The sequence below is a fragment of the Seriola lalandi genome, unplaced genomic scaffold (assembly GCF_002814215.2).
Source record: "Seriola lalandi dorsalis isolate HSWRI2012SDOR001 ecotype SW California unplaced genomic scaffold, Sedor1 jcf7180002054249, whole genome shotgun sequence".
Lineage (NCBI taxonomy): Eukaryota > Metazoa > Chordata > Actinopteri > Carangiformes > Carangidae > Seriola > Seriola lalandi.
In genome coordinates this window covers 493,547-508,916 of record NW_019524802.1, presented here as the reverse complement: position 1 = coordinate 508,916, position 15,370 = coordinate 493,547, and the positions used below count along the sequence as shown (strand labels likewise).

At 40.9% G+C, this 15,370-nt stretch overlaps 1 protein-coding gene across 1 annotated transcript; it reads left to right on the top strand.

Moving 5' to 3' along the window:
- Nucleotides 1-829: 829 nt before the first annotated feature.
- rtn4rl1b (reticulon 4 receptor-like 1b) lies at nt 830-5,089 on the top strand. Its single transcript, XM_023404570.2, has 2 exons — nt 830-1,363; nt 1,997-5,089. Exons 1-2 carry the CDS (start codon nt 830-832, stop codon nt 2,888-2,890), a joined length of 1,428 nt encoding a protein of 475 aa, XP_023260338.2. The 3' UTR covers nt 2,891-5,089.
- The last annotated feature ends 10,281 nt before the right edge of the window (nt 5,090-15,370 follow it).

Genomic DNA, 15,370 nt, shown 5'->3' with positions numbered 1-15,370 from the left:
GCTCCTGAATTTCCAGCATAAAAGAGCCAGGATTACAGGGCGTGTTAAAAGGCAACAGAGGCCTATCGATTAGAGGCAGTGAATCTGGCGTCTGCTATGCTGTGAATAATAAATTGAGCAGAAGACAGCCAGGGGTTGTCAGATGGAACTTTCATGATGGGGGGGTGACTTGTGCTCATTTCAGATGAGATTGTGGATAAGTCACATCTCCCATCTCAAGGATCTGGGGAATCATGTCACTGATCAGAAAGCGCCTCAGAGAAGCTTACTACGAGTTTAAATAAGCATTCCATGCCCCATTTAACAACACAAACGGACTGATGACAGCCTCCGCTCACTGCAAAGTAGTGCCAATGGACTCAGGGAAGGGACTGGATTCTTAATAGCACATCTCCCTAAGGTGGCAGAATATTGGAAAGGGGAAATGAAATGGCTGCATGTGTGTCCAATCAGAGTGTTGCACTGGGGATCCAATCAGCCTGACAGGGACATCGTGTGACTCACTGGAGCAGGTGTCATTGTTTGCTCTCTTCAACAGACTCCTCACTGTGGGCCTAAATGAACTCAGTAGATTTTGGCCTGCTAACTGTGACAGAGAAGGTCCATATATGTAGTGTGGTCTGTGCCATGAGCTGAACTGATAAGAGAGGAAATGCTGCACATTAGCATGTTAGCATAATGTTGTTTGTATATATATGTTTCTCCTTTTCAGGTTTTGAACTAGACAAGAAGTCACTGACTCCAACTTTAAAGTTAAAATGAATTATGCACTTAATGCATTTTCCTTTTTTTTCCCGTCTCTGTGTGTGTCTGTGCTTGTGTGTGATGTATGTCTCTAATCTCTCTCAACCCGTGTGTGTGTGTGTGTGTGTGTGTGTGGGTGTGTGTGTGTTCGTGTGTGCTCACTGCAGGCTGCGGGCTTGAGTTCCTGCTCGTTCTCTGTGGACTCGAGTTTTCCTGGTCGTGCCCTCGTCACTGTATCTGCTACACTGCACCCAGCACCGTCTCCTGCCAAGCCCACAACTTCCTGTCGGTCCCTGAAGGCATTCCTCCTGACAGTGAGCGCATCTTCTTACAGAACAATAAGATCCATCGCTTACTCCGGGGCCACTTCAGCTCCAACACAGTCACTCTCTGGATCTACTCCAACAACATCACGTACATCGAGCCCTCCACCTTCCACGGCTTCACACTGCTGGAGGAGCTGGATCTGGGAGACAACCGCCACCTGCGCTCCTTGGCTGAAGACACCTTTCACGGGCTGAGTCGGCTCAATGCGCTACACCTGTACCGATGTGGACTCAGTTCACTTCCTAATAACATCTTCCAAGGCCTCAGAAATCTGCAGTATCTCTACTTGCAGGTACACTTCATTCACAGTTTTATTTTACCACTAAGACCCTCGTAGGGCTGTCACTTAAACTAATACCTAATTCATTCTTACACAACCCACGTAGCCTAATCCTAAACTATGTTATTGAGTAAATGTAGTGTATATGTAAAGTGCTGCCTCAAATGAATGACAAGTTAATTTTATTGTAAGGCTGTTGCGTTTTACAACAGCAAACAACCTTCCCCACATCCATAATTTTTTGGTATCAAATCCAAAATGCTTCCACTGTTCCACACATTGCTCAGATGCTATTATATCAAGATTACCCATTCAGAACTGCTCACCAGTGTTACATAACAACAATAGCCTTGTTTACTAAAGGCAACAGGGCATGCAAATGGGTCAGACAGAACACCCACCACTGGAGTACAAGACACACGCCGTTATCACTTACTGAATGAGAATTTTGAATTTGAACAGATGATCACAGTGAATATTTAATTTGTTCCAATGTTGTGTCCAGTTGCTCAGAACAGTAGTTGCTCATAAACTCACAAACTGTGTAGACAAAAATTTAAGTTACAGTAATACAATACAATAATATTAGAATGAAAACATTGCGTAATATATAATCTTGTGTTTGCATGCTCTGTGTCTCTTCAGGATAATCATCTGAAGTTCCTGCAGGATGACACGTTTATGGACCTCCACAACCTCAGCCACCTGTTCCTGCATGGAAACCGTCTGTGGAGCCTTAACCAGAACACCTTCAGAGGCCTTCGAGCCCTGGACCGACTGCTTCTGCACCAAAACCAGATTGAGTGGGTCGACCGCCTGGCCTTCCATGACCTGAAACGTCTCACCACCCTCTACCTGTTCAACAACTCCCTGATACAGCTGTCTGGACAGTGCCTGGACATGCTGCCCGCCCTAGAATACCTGCGCCTCAACGACAACCCGTGGTCATGTGACTGCAAAGCCCTGTCGCTATGGGAGTGGTTGAAGCGTTTCCGAGGTTCAACGTCTTCAGTGGGTTGCCAGGCACCGGCTAATATGGTTGGGAAAGACCTGAAAGAGCTGCGCAAGGAGGACTTCCCCAACTGTTCACCAACTGTTCCTAGCTCTGAGTCCAGAGCCCAGACTAACAATTTATCTGGCACGGTGAACCCGTCTATGAATCGCGGTGTAGCGGTGGGGTCTGGAGGGCAGACCCACATAGTGCACCCCTCGAGGCCCGGCCGTTCTCGGAACTGCACAAAGCCTCGTAACAGGGTGAGCAAGGGGAAGGGTGACAATGAGGTTCACCACTCAAAGGAGGTCATGGCAGACAAGGAGGATTCCTCCCCAGATTTCACAGACGGGGGGAAACATGACCACACGTCCCCAGACGGCACCGTCACAAGGAGGAAGCACAAGTGCACTCCGCGGACCACTGTTCGCCCCCCTAGTGGGGTTCAGCAAGCCAACAATAGGGCAACCTTATCCCGGTCCTTACTACATGTGTACGCCCTCTTTGTGGCCTTGATAACAGCAAATATTGACTATATTCTCCGCTGACCTTCAGAGGGTTTGGCAAATGCTAATCACAAAAAAAAACACAGCCCTCAGACCCTCTCTTGCTCCTGCACTACAAGGCCTGTGTGTCTTTTATGTATGTGTGTGTGAGTGTGATTATATGTGTAAATGTTGTGTAGGGAGCTTTACTGTTCAGACTCAAACAAAGCATCAAACATCTACAACAGAGAGACTCACAGCACAAAAATCGGAGGGACTGAGAATGAAAAGATGAATACAGACCAAGCTTGCACTGCCACTTAAGCCAGTATGATTTCATCTTCATATGTCCTGGCATCTATTTTTTTTTAACTTTGGTTTTTTCACTCAACTGGAGCTCGGATAACCAAAAGTTGGTGTAAAGAGAGCAAGAGATAACTGAGCAAGTGAGGTAAAACTTCTTAGCCAGTTAGCTCTGAGACAGATGAGCTCGGTCTTCAAGCGCTCCGTCCAGCTTTAATTTTCAGTCCATTGTTTGTAAATCGTTAGCAAGAAGGAACAAAATGAAAGCACGTAAAAGCCTTCGGTATCGGCCCCATCTTGCTCTCATTCTTCCTGCAGGTCCGTAACAAGCTGCAAGTGCTTCTCATAAACAGAGGTAAAGTGTAAGCATGGCAATAAATTGTTAGTGTCAGAGTCAGACATAAGAATGTGTCATTCTTGTTACAGAATGGAAATCTATAGCCACAGGTGTTTCAAGGCCATAAACAGAACAACCAGTTAGCTCGTACACCGTATGAAGCTCTAACAAATCACAACAACTACTCTCTACATATTGCAGGCTTTTTTTCCAGGTGCTGTTCCAACCTTTCTGCCTATTTTATTTTTTATGTTTTTATTTTACATTTCTGCTTTTTTTTTTTTTTTGATAGACAGTAGAGAGTGACAGGAAAGGCAAGGAGAGAGAGAGAGAGAGAGAGAGAGAGAGAGAGAGAGAGAGAGAGAGAGAGAGAGAGAGAGAGAGAGAGAGGGGATGACATGCAGCAAAGGGTCCGGGTTGGAATTGAAACCAGGCGGCTGCGGTAAGGACTCAGCCTTGTTAGTGGTACACTATGTAACTGTATTTCGTATTGCATTTCTGCACACAACTCTGCTTCCATCTTCATTTCTACCACTTTTCTCCTCCTGTGCAACTGAATAATAAGCTGCTAATTGTCTCAACACGACGAGGACTGCCATGCGCTATTTTCATTTGCTTGGAAAAACTGTGTGTCTCTGGGAGATCAAGCTGTGAATATTGAAGAGTCTGTCTATATCTCGTGTCAGATGTTGTTCATTTGATTTTTCTAAGACACAAAATGGACCTAGAGATGGATCCCTGCTGCAGGGCCAACAGGAGCCTTAGAGGTCGAGGGTCAGATGGGGCTTTCTCAGTTTCCCAGTGAGGTTGTGCTGAACTGATCCCTCCTCAGCGAGGGCATACTTTCCTCATTGAGAATATGAGGAACGCATTTTTTTCTTAATTACCGAACTTCAAAAGGAATACAAGAACAAGACTGGAGAAAAAAATGTGTGTGTACCTTAAATGACTCGTGATCAAAAAAAATAAAAAAATTAAAAAAAATAAAAATAAAACATTCAAAAAACAGTTTGAATGGAGCATGGCAAAACAGGGATCATGCAGAGAGAATTATGCCTCCTAATTAACTGACGTGATTGTCCATGGATGTGAGGATCCAAGACCGAGACAATCGCTTCTGAAGTAACAAGGGAATGCGGCACAATGCAGACTGACAGATGGACAATTACGGGACATCTTGCTGTACTTCTGGAGCTTTTGTGCCTCCCTTAAATCTACCGATAAGATGGTGTTTGTATCAATGATGTGAACTGTAACAGTAACAATGGAGACAATGGAGGACTTCTTGCAGTGCTGATATTAATCATTTACTGTATTACTATGAGAAAAACAATATAAGTGACATCAATGATGATAACAGGGTTTTCTGCTCCTCCCGTCAGGGGGAGCCTTTCGATTTTTGATTTTCTGGTGATTTGTTTATTTACGTATTTTTCATGTTATATTTTTTAGAACCTTTTATTTGTCAATGCACAATTCCTCACCTCACTCTCTTTCTTGTTCTACTGTATGCCTACTCATCTTCTTTCTTTGCCATAATTCAATTGTTCAGTAAGTTATCATCAGAGAACAACAGTACAAAAATGTTTATAAAGATATTAAAATCTATATCTTCTTATGTCTACCGTTGCAGTTTGAGTCTATTTATTGCTGCATTTAAAGGCTTTATAGGCTCATTTGGTGAAAGTAAAACACATTCTCAATCCCCCCTTTCCCTGCCTCTCTTTCCTTTTAATTCATTTAAACCAAAAATTGATTCTGTCAGCAAATTTAGCTTTTTTCCACCCTGTTTCCTCCTCTATCTTTGCTCTGCTGTGCAATCTGTCTCTGCTGATCAGAACTTGCCGGCTAAACTACTGTATGGCTGCTTTTTACAAAACAGATCCACTCTTCCTGTACACATCTAGGATTTATGTACAGCATACTGTGTAAATATTAGTGAAAGTTTGGGCTACAAATGGGATTTGAAAAAGCCCATGTTATCAACAGCACACAGAAGTTCAACATGAAATAAGTTCCCGACCAACCTGGACAAAAAAGGAAAATTCAAAGACGACATGCACACTGTGGTGTGATATACTGCAGTTCAATAAATCATTTAAAAGCACTAAGGATATTAATGAAAGTGTCACATGGAATCTGTAGATATTCCAAGCTATTATTATTAATGGGCCTTTAGAACATAAATTCCATTTCCTCTTCTCTAAATATCCCTCACCATGATAGAAATTGATCCACAAGTAAGTGTTCAATTTTACTTTTTTTTCCTCAAATTCTGTTAAATGATAAATGAGCACAGAAGGAGAGGTTATATGCATGGATGAGAGTGCTGTGTAATTATATTTAAATTGATAGCAGGTCTGGCATCTGGCGTAGCTACTCTAACTCTGCAGCTCACAATGCTTTTCTGCTTTACATTACTCACAAAAACCCTGCGTTTTGGCTGTTTAAACGTTTTATTCCCGGAACAGTCCAAAACCTGAAAGTGAAACAATTAAATGAAATTCATAAAGACGCATCCGTTTTATCACACTACATTTTTAACGAGTTGGCACACTCATACTGGTTTTCATTTTGCAAGTTTTCTGGTTTTGATGATGATGATGATGTACGCAGTTAAATGCTTCTCATCATGTGAAAAATCTTTTCGTTTTAATGGAACCAAATGCATCCAAAAATGTAGTGTATATGCAGATTCTTCTGGACGCCGATTTAAGAGTCCAAGGAGTGATTTTCTATTTACCATGTTTGAATGAGCTGAATGAGATGTTAAATGATCAACAGGAAAAATGAGACACCCCTGCATCCATTTGTAACTATTTGCAGGGGCTGATGGGGTGTGGATTCTCTAATAAGCTTGTTCGCATGCACATAAACATCCATCACTGTAATGTCGAGAAAAGAAAAAAAAAAAAGATGGAAACATGCACTTACTAAAGTGACGTGCACAGAATTTCATAAAGCTGAGGATGAAAGTGCTTATTTGCAGTGAATGGAACATTTTACATTTTTATATGCACTTTACAGTTTACTGACTGTAGGTTAAATTAATGGCAAGGCTGAGTTTTAACTTCATATGGAAACCGGGAAATTGTTAAAATAGTTCTAAAAAGATTCATTTGAATAAATTATGAACCGACTCTTGGCAGAGTTAGTTTAACAGCCTGGTAAACTGGTGCTTAAACTGCTCAATTTAAAAATGGAGGTTCATTTTTGACCTTGGGATCAGAATGTGTCAAGATCAATTTACAAGCTTCCAACCACATCATGCGCTACGATCCTGCCAATATACAACCACTGAACATGAAGACATCCGAGCCATCTGCTGAAGATCATGAGATCTGCATCAGCATTTAGTCTCTTGTCCGGGCTCCATTCTGTGTTCCCTACAGCTGCTGATCGTAACATTGTACACCGCTTCAGTGTTCCTCTAGCTCACAGTTTATTTTCCTTTTTGCAAGGTTTAAAACAACAACACGCAAAATGTTAATTAGTGAGCCTTAAAGGTTCTGGGAGGATGCTGGGAGGTTTTATTACCATTGCTCGCTATTTAGCCCCATTTCCAGTCTATGGCTGCAGCTTAATTTCTAACGTAGAGACATAAGAGTGTTACTGAACTTCTCATCTACTCTAAATCTTGGTAAGAAAGCAAATTAGTGTATTTGCCAAAAGGTCAGATTATTCTTTTAAGCTGTTGAAGTTCTGTGGTAAGTGTCTGCTCCTTGAGAATTGAAAACGCTGGCTAGATGCTTCGAGTGTCTGCTCTGGTCACAGCATCAACTGGGGTTGAAGCCAACATTGTTGACAAGGAGACACTGGACGGCCAGAGAAAGATCAGCGAGCACATTCACACCCATCATGACGGGGATAACCATCTCCTCCCAGCAGCCACCTGTTATCATGTGACCAATGTTCCACATCTCTAAGTCTCATGATAGCGACTGAGCCAGGTCCATTAGACGTTGTTTGACAGTCTGAAAAAGCTAATGAGCGGACCTTGAGTTCAGATTATTATTTGACTATTTTGAAACACAACCTTTTGAAAATGTGTTTATATTTGGAAAACAAAAAACTAAAGAAAGATTTTTAAAGTCTTTACCTTGTCTGTTATTTATTCAACGTTAATTCTGCAAATTCTATAGACTCATTAGAAATGAGCATTTTACTTTGATATCAATTTATAATAAAGTCTGCTTCGCCAAAGTAACCACTGGCGAGCTCACTGAGCTTCTCTAAAGCAGGAATTTTGAAAAGCAAACTAGTTGCACTTTTTGCTGGACTGATGAAGATGGAGTAAATGCAAATAAAAAGCTGAAAATAAATGGCAAGTATTGTGATGATTATTTCCAGCTTGTCTTTTACAAAGTTTTACAAAGAGCAGTTTTATTTTCCTCAACTTGGAGGTAAATTAGAATCTGACTCATAGAAACTCTCATCTGAATTGACCCACTTCTTTGGAAAGCACATCAAAGGCAGGGACGTAATTGTAATTGTCTCACTGCACAAGAAATCTAGGAGCGATCAGCGTATACATACAGTTAGGACCCAGTTCAGCTGGAAAATCCCCTGTGTAAAAACAGGTAGGCCGCCGACTGTATCGTTAGAAGCCGGAGCCAAAACGCTGCTACATAATTAAAAGATGGGATGAGGAGAAATAAGTTCTAAAGTGTGGAATGCGGTATCATTAAGAAAATGAGAGGAGCGGAGAGAGAGAGAGAGCGAGAGAGAGAGAGAGCGAGAGGCTACAGGACGTCAGTAATTGAAAGGTTAGAAGGAGGAGAGCGGGCTGGGGAAATGATACACAAACAGACAGGTGATGTCACATGTCATGTTATGACAGAAGAAAAGAGGTGAGAAACAAATAAGAAATAAACCACAAAACACTAAGGAGCCTCCCCATATGCAGCGGCATGTGAGATTTCACATCACTTATTCATGCTGAGTGAGGCAGCTTGTTGTTTCATCCTAAGGGCTGACAGTATTGTGGATACAACGCACTCTTGACAGGAATACCAACCACCACCACCTCCCCAACAAAAACGCAGCCATTGACTATCTGTGCCCATTTCTTGGCTTTTAATTGATGCACTGTCATTGCTGTGTGGCTTTAATTAAAACCAAGCAATTAGAAAATTGAAAAGGAGATGAAGAAAGTGGGTGAGCTGGGAAGGGAGACGACACACTGGAGGACATGATAATTAAGAGGAGAAACACCACAAAACGCCACAACACTTGCACCTATAGTGCGACTCTCCATTCCCTCGCCTTCTCCGAGTCCCACTCTCCCCACTCAATCACAAAGCTAATATCACCTCTTTCTCCATAAAACCCTTTCTTATTCCAGCTCTTTTATTTTGTCTATTTATTTAGCTTAAAATTCCCCCAGAGCGCTGGTGTGCTCCAATTCTCCAAACCAGCCAGCCTGCATACTAAACTGAGAGGAGTTGAGCAGCCCAAGGCCGCACCACCAACTGCATGGATTAGAGACTCACAAATCCTCTCGTGTTTGACCTTAAGTCAGACAGAATATGCAAAAAAAAATTTACTGAAAGTCAGCGTGGCATGTCTCTCCATAACAATACATCTAGGTTAAATGATTTTTTTTTTTTTTTTTGGTTGTCTGTAGATGTAGGAGGGAAGGGGCTGGTTAGTGCAGTGTTACTTTCATGAATCACTTTTCCCTGTTGCTGATTTTACAGTGGTGTGAGCTCTGTAGTGCCCATGGCTTCAGCTGCATGATTTACCAGAAAGTTTAAGCTTTTTGAAAGAGCCGCTTTTCAAAAAGGAAAATTCTGGTTTATGACAACATTGAACTTTTTTTTGCCACTATTTCTATTGGTTATGATAATATTGCACTCAAAGAAATTACTGGGATCTGTGAACACACAGAAACTGCGGGAACAAAGACCAACAAGGCAAGAAACAAATGGTGAGATGATTGGGCTGGTTGGAAATGAAAAGTAAACGGGTTAGCCACCACCACATCTCTATCACAGTTCAAATGTCCAGTTCCAGAAGTCTGTTCTGCAGCATCCACATATCATACATGTTTTAGATTTGATCAGCCAGAATTTTTGGTTTTTATACTCAAAACAATACATTGCATTCCCTCCCCTTCTTCACAGACTCTATATAAGACCTGACATATAAAGACAAGACAGGACAAAAGACGAAAAATCTGCAACTAAACAAGGCAGTTAATAAATCTAGGCATTTATATATCCATTCAAAAGTGAGTTCTATGCTTCAGAGATGCGAGCTGCTCTGGCAGATGCTGTGTGTAAAAATAGTGGAGCAGAGAGAGGGGCTGTGCGTGAGCTGCGAGGGAGACGCTCCACTGACTCGTGTGGTGGACATTGGCACGCTGGTTAGAACGGCAACAGATTATCTCCAGCAGACGCATCCCGTGCATGCCGACAGAAAGCCCACCCAGAATTGTGTGCATGCAGAGCTGGACCTGGAAACCTGGAGGTTTGTTTAAAACCTGAATCACCATGATTGCCCACATTTCTTGTCCCACCACATTTCTTTTTTTCAGATGTCACTTCATTCCTAGATCTCAGTAAGTAACTAGAGCACAATTTTATGAATGTAAAAACCACACTGTATCAAACTTTAATTCCCCTGTAAGACAGCACCACTTTTTCTTTTCTTTTCAACAGGCTCTTTGGCCTGCTTTTGTTCTGATCAATGCCTACAATTAACACACACAATCAATCGAGGACGCCTGAGAAACAGAGATGTCATTCTTTGAGTGTGAAGCAGCCATGGAACCCATCACTCCTGGAGGGGTCCACGCTCCAGTCAAGAGGCTAATGACACACACAGCACCCCCCCCCCCCCCCCCCCCCCCCCTCCCTACAATTAATCACTTCTCTGGCGGATCTGACAGAGAGAAAACTTCTCTGCAGCAGGATTTTATTCTGTCCTCTTAGGGTTGCTGATGTTCTGAACTGAATGCATGCAGATATTTCGGTATAACGGCTGCACAGAGACAAAAAGGTCAAATAAAACTACTGAATATGTTAATTTTCATCAGAAGGAGTCGTAACTTCTTAATATTAAGTTGTCCATATGGTGTTTATGGTTGGACTGCAACAGCAGGGCAAGCCCTATAATCTAAAAATGTCACTGACTGACTGAGACAATATCTCCACCAATGATCAGCAGAGTGCGAAGCCGCAGTCTACCGACCCACTCTGGTTCAGGAACTGCAGGAGCGCTTCCAATACACAGAGGCTCGCCTCCATTACAGCGAATAAACTACTTTCAGTACATGTATCATTATTATTAAAGGAGGCAGAGGAATAACATAAGATATAAGACACACTGAGGATAGAAAGCAGGAGAGAGGAAGGGAGAGAGAGAGAGAGTCATTGCCGACAAGGCTTCGTACTGACCGCTATGACCAATTCTACATAAACAGATCTTAGTTGCTGATTTTGATCACAATAAACTCCTCAAAAACTCAGAGTCTGGGTCTGACTGAGGCTCAAGCATGTGGCTGAGTCTCTCTGAGGTTTCCTCTGCTAACAACCTTGATGTGCTCTGCTCTTTAACCTTCAACCTGGAACAAGCAGCGAAACAAGACCTGATCCAGAATTGCTCAATGAGAACATAAGCGTAGATGTGCTTCCAGCCCCAGTTTTCCCATTTTTGTTTCACTCTTTATGTGGGAAACCCATGTTAAACAAAATATTAATCTCCATGTCTGGAGAGGAACTTTAAAGCAGCCCAATGAACAGGAGGCAACAACTTCATATGTATTCCTCTACATACATGTTTTTTTTTTGATATACTATAGATTCACTTCTAACAATGGTTGTGACTACATCTTACACTGAGAGTATTTCATTCAAAAAGCGTAGAAACACCACTTACTGGCATGAGCTTAAGAGCTCAGAGTGTGCATCTGTCAGACTTTAACATTATGTGCAAAAAATGCTGTAGGGCTGTGATAGTCCTGTGGTCAAAACAGAAAGAGATTCAGTGACCTTTGTAATCTCCCCAATCAGGCCAATTTTTTTAACTTGTGAACCTCCATTTGTCACAACTCAGGGGTTAGAAATACCAACTCCCTCTCATACAGCAGCAGCGCTCATGAACAAAGCAAAATAGTCACCAGTGAACTGTTAAATAAAGAGCTTGTTCCATTGACGCTTTAAATTGCAGCATGTGTATTATTCTATATACAAAAATGACACTGTATTAATAAATCACTTAATGGGTACATCTTATGTTGACAAGGGACTTGGAAAATAATTACACTACCTTTTTTTTTTAATTTTTGAAATTATGTTGGACAATGAAAAGTTATGGCAATATTGTGTAGTTCTTTAATTCCCACATTAGAAATATTCCCCTGAAAGACACTCACAATTTTAATGCTAATAATTGTTCAAATAAACTGTACAATTAGGTGTTAAAGTGGGCAATTGGTGCACCTCCAATTAAGTGCTGGTACGAACTCGACAGTCTTTAGTCAGTGCACAGCAGGTTGCCTCAACAGGCAAAAGTGTGAAATTTGCCTACAGACACCAATGAAATGAAAAGCTAAGAAATCATATGAATAATGAATGAATATTTACTCGAGTTTAAAGGAAAAGTTTTTGGGGAAACACGCTTGTTTGTTTTCCTGTCATGTTTTCATGTTTGTACTTTAAATATGAAGCTGCAGCCAGGAGACGGTTAGCTTAGCACAAAGACTGACAACAGGGTCTGTTCAAAGGCAATAAAATCCACATACCAGCAGTTCTAAATCTCACTATTTAACACAAAGAGGAAAACAGATAAAATCACCATTCAACAGGGGATTATCTGTCAGACTATTTCTTGGTTGGGAAAGGTTGGACAGCAATCAGCGGAAGCTGCACAAAGTTACTGGTCTTGACCAAGAAATAGTTCGACACACTGCAATGGCAACTTTTCCTTTGAACTATGAAGTTCTTTAAAAGAAAATACCTCAGGAAATCACCAACTGCTGATTAACTCAACACAACTAAATTAACTTTTTTAATCACACCACACTGTTTCTGCATGGAGACAGATTTTGTTGCAACATGTCATAATTTAAATCCATCCTGAGGAATTCTGGGTAGTTACAGGGGCAACAACATACAGCTGCTCTCCTTGAGCATTGTGCAAGAGAAGGAAAATGAGAGCCTTTTTTCCCCCAGAGTACATTTTGGGAGTCCATGTCCAGATATCTCCCAGTTTTTAATTTGAAAAAAAAATTTTTCTGATACACTGACAAAATGGCTCGCTGGCTCCCTTACCACTGGGTACAAAGAGAATGAAATATGCTGATGTTGTAGTGATTTTGTCACTCACCTTGAGGCTAGCCAGTGACAGACCCTCCCAAACCCACTTAAACCTCTCTGCCTCTCTAAGTACAGAGAAATAACAGAGCAGTCAGGACGCTCCCCTGTGCTACTGCACGCCGCTGTTTGAAATGCAATGAAGGGTGTCGGTTGCAGCTGATGGGCCTGATCACTGGGCCAGCAGTGTTTAATTATCATGTCATATTCTGCACACATTTCAATACCACACTGACAACACTCCCAAAGCCAATACTTTGAAGCTGTGGACTGATTATGCACAACAGTAAAATAGAGTTTAATAATCAAAGAAGGTTTTTGTTTCTTTATCTTTGTCCTTAAAAACACTGCAACTGTCTCAAGGATTACAACAGAATACAACATTGACACTGACTAAGACAACAGAGATAAAACACCTCCTGTGCACCAGCTAAGCAACATCTTAAAATGATCACTGCAGAAGAGGAAGTCAAGGAGTGCATCTCTCCATCTGAAGAGGCATTGCTGCTGCCGTTTCTAGATTACACCGTTGCTAAAAGTTTTGCCACTCCAACAAAAGGAGACAGTTCCAAGTGTTCCAAGTGTTCCCTCACATTCACATGCTCCCACTCAGTGGGAAGCTGCAGGGCGTCCGAGGTTGAGTTCAAGCTTGGCTCACTCCCTCACTCTGTGCTCCTGCCCCGCGGCACAGGCATCACTCAGATAAACACACCCACACCGACATGCAGCGCTGCACATTACAATAATACTCGCACTTAAAAGCACATTTTTACATGTGATGCTCATTGCCCTTTTCTCTGCGAGACACATACACATACACACAAACACACACACAAACACACCAGCGTACATGGGTGTATCAATGTGCCTGTATGGCTTCCAAGTAGGTTTGTACCACCCACGCAAGTACCAGACCCCAGCTGTGTTTACAGAAAAACAAACCCCGCTGATGAACTCAGAGACGGTGGCCAAATACCAGACTTCTGCATATACTTATGCTACAACTGAATTTATACCCACTATGTACATTTTTTCATAGCATGTAAGTGTTGCATTTTGGGAAAGAATTTAATATACCGGAAGAGTAAACCAACTGAAAACAGCTATTTCAAACATGAAGATTTGTTTTTCGTTATAGTTTTCCTGGATTCATTTCTGACACACTACATTGTTATAATCACAGATGTTTTTTTATTAATTTGGGGATAACATTATTTTCAGGAGTTTCCCTACATTTCCCAAGACCTTGAGTCAGACACTTTGATGATGCCATCAATAGGCTAACTAAGTGAAAGTGAGATCAAGTCAAACAGGTCCGAAAAGAGCGCCAGGCTGTGAGACGACTTAGCCACAGAGGTCGCAGTGGGATTTATAGGTTACATGTTTCCGACTGATTTTTTTTTTTTTTACTGTACAGAATTATTACAATAATATAGATGCAAAACGATCACACACATTTCACATTTGTGAGGCCAAACAACTTGTTTTGGAATAAATGGGGCCTAAAGCAGGAAAACGGCAAAATTGTGCAAGTGTCGTGTTATTCTTTTGTTTAAATCATTTGAATCTTTATTTGAAAAGGTTAAATCATTGCACAAAAGGACCCGCAGAAAAGAGTTATAGTCAACAATACTTATTCAGTAACATCCATCGCCCAATATTAACAGCTTGGTAACATTAGTAACTAGCTATTCCTGATCAGACAAGAACCAGCAAAACCCCTGAGGATAGGAGTGTTTGAGCACTGATATGTTCCATTATATCAGGGAGAGCACATTATTCCTTCATCCAGAACGTTCAAAGGCTCGCTTTGAAATACATTTTAATTTGTCATTTTCCAATATAAACAAACTGCACACTAAGACATACAAAGATGTAATATATGTACATACATTGAATTTCCATATATGAAATATAAGACCATATAAAACAAAAAATAAAAAATAAAAATGATATATGGAATCTTTTCAAACTTGGAACAATTTAATATATTCATATTAACATCTAGCCCATACAAATATGTATATGAAGTTTATAACAAATATGAAATACCCATAGTAAAATCTTTATATTTACATATATTAAGCAAATATACAGGTATATGATTAATTTTTAATGTATATTAGTTGCAACCATATATGTTAACAATATATATTTATATATGGAATATTATCTTATACATTATCTTATATAAATTCTATACGCTTAAATATGTTTTTCTTACTAATTTCTCATTAATTTCTTTCTATCTATAATTAATTTCTATCATCCCAATCTGGGAAAGTGGTCTCAGACTTTTGGACCCCACTGTATATATCATCAACATATATTGAAAAGCTTTGTGATGGATGCATGTAACATATGTCTACAATATAAGCATCACTCTTGATATACTGTAGGTTCATACATGTCATATATTATATTTCTGTGTAGGGATAGCAGTGGTGTTTCAAGTGGTATTCAAGTCCTACAAGTATGTTAGTCGCTGCCTTACAAAATGAGAGGAGTAATTTCTGATGTGACGCCCTGTAAGCAGGATGAGATTCATCAGTCCCCTGCAAACCTTGTGACTGTACATAGAAAACA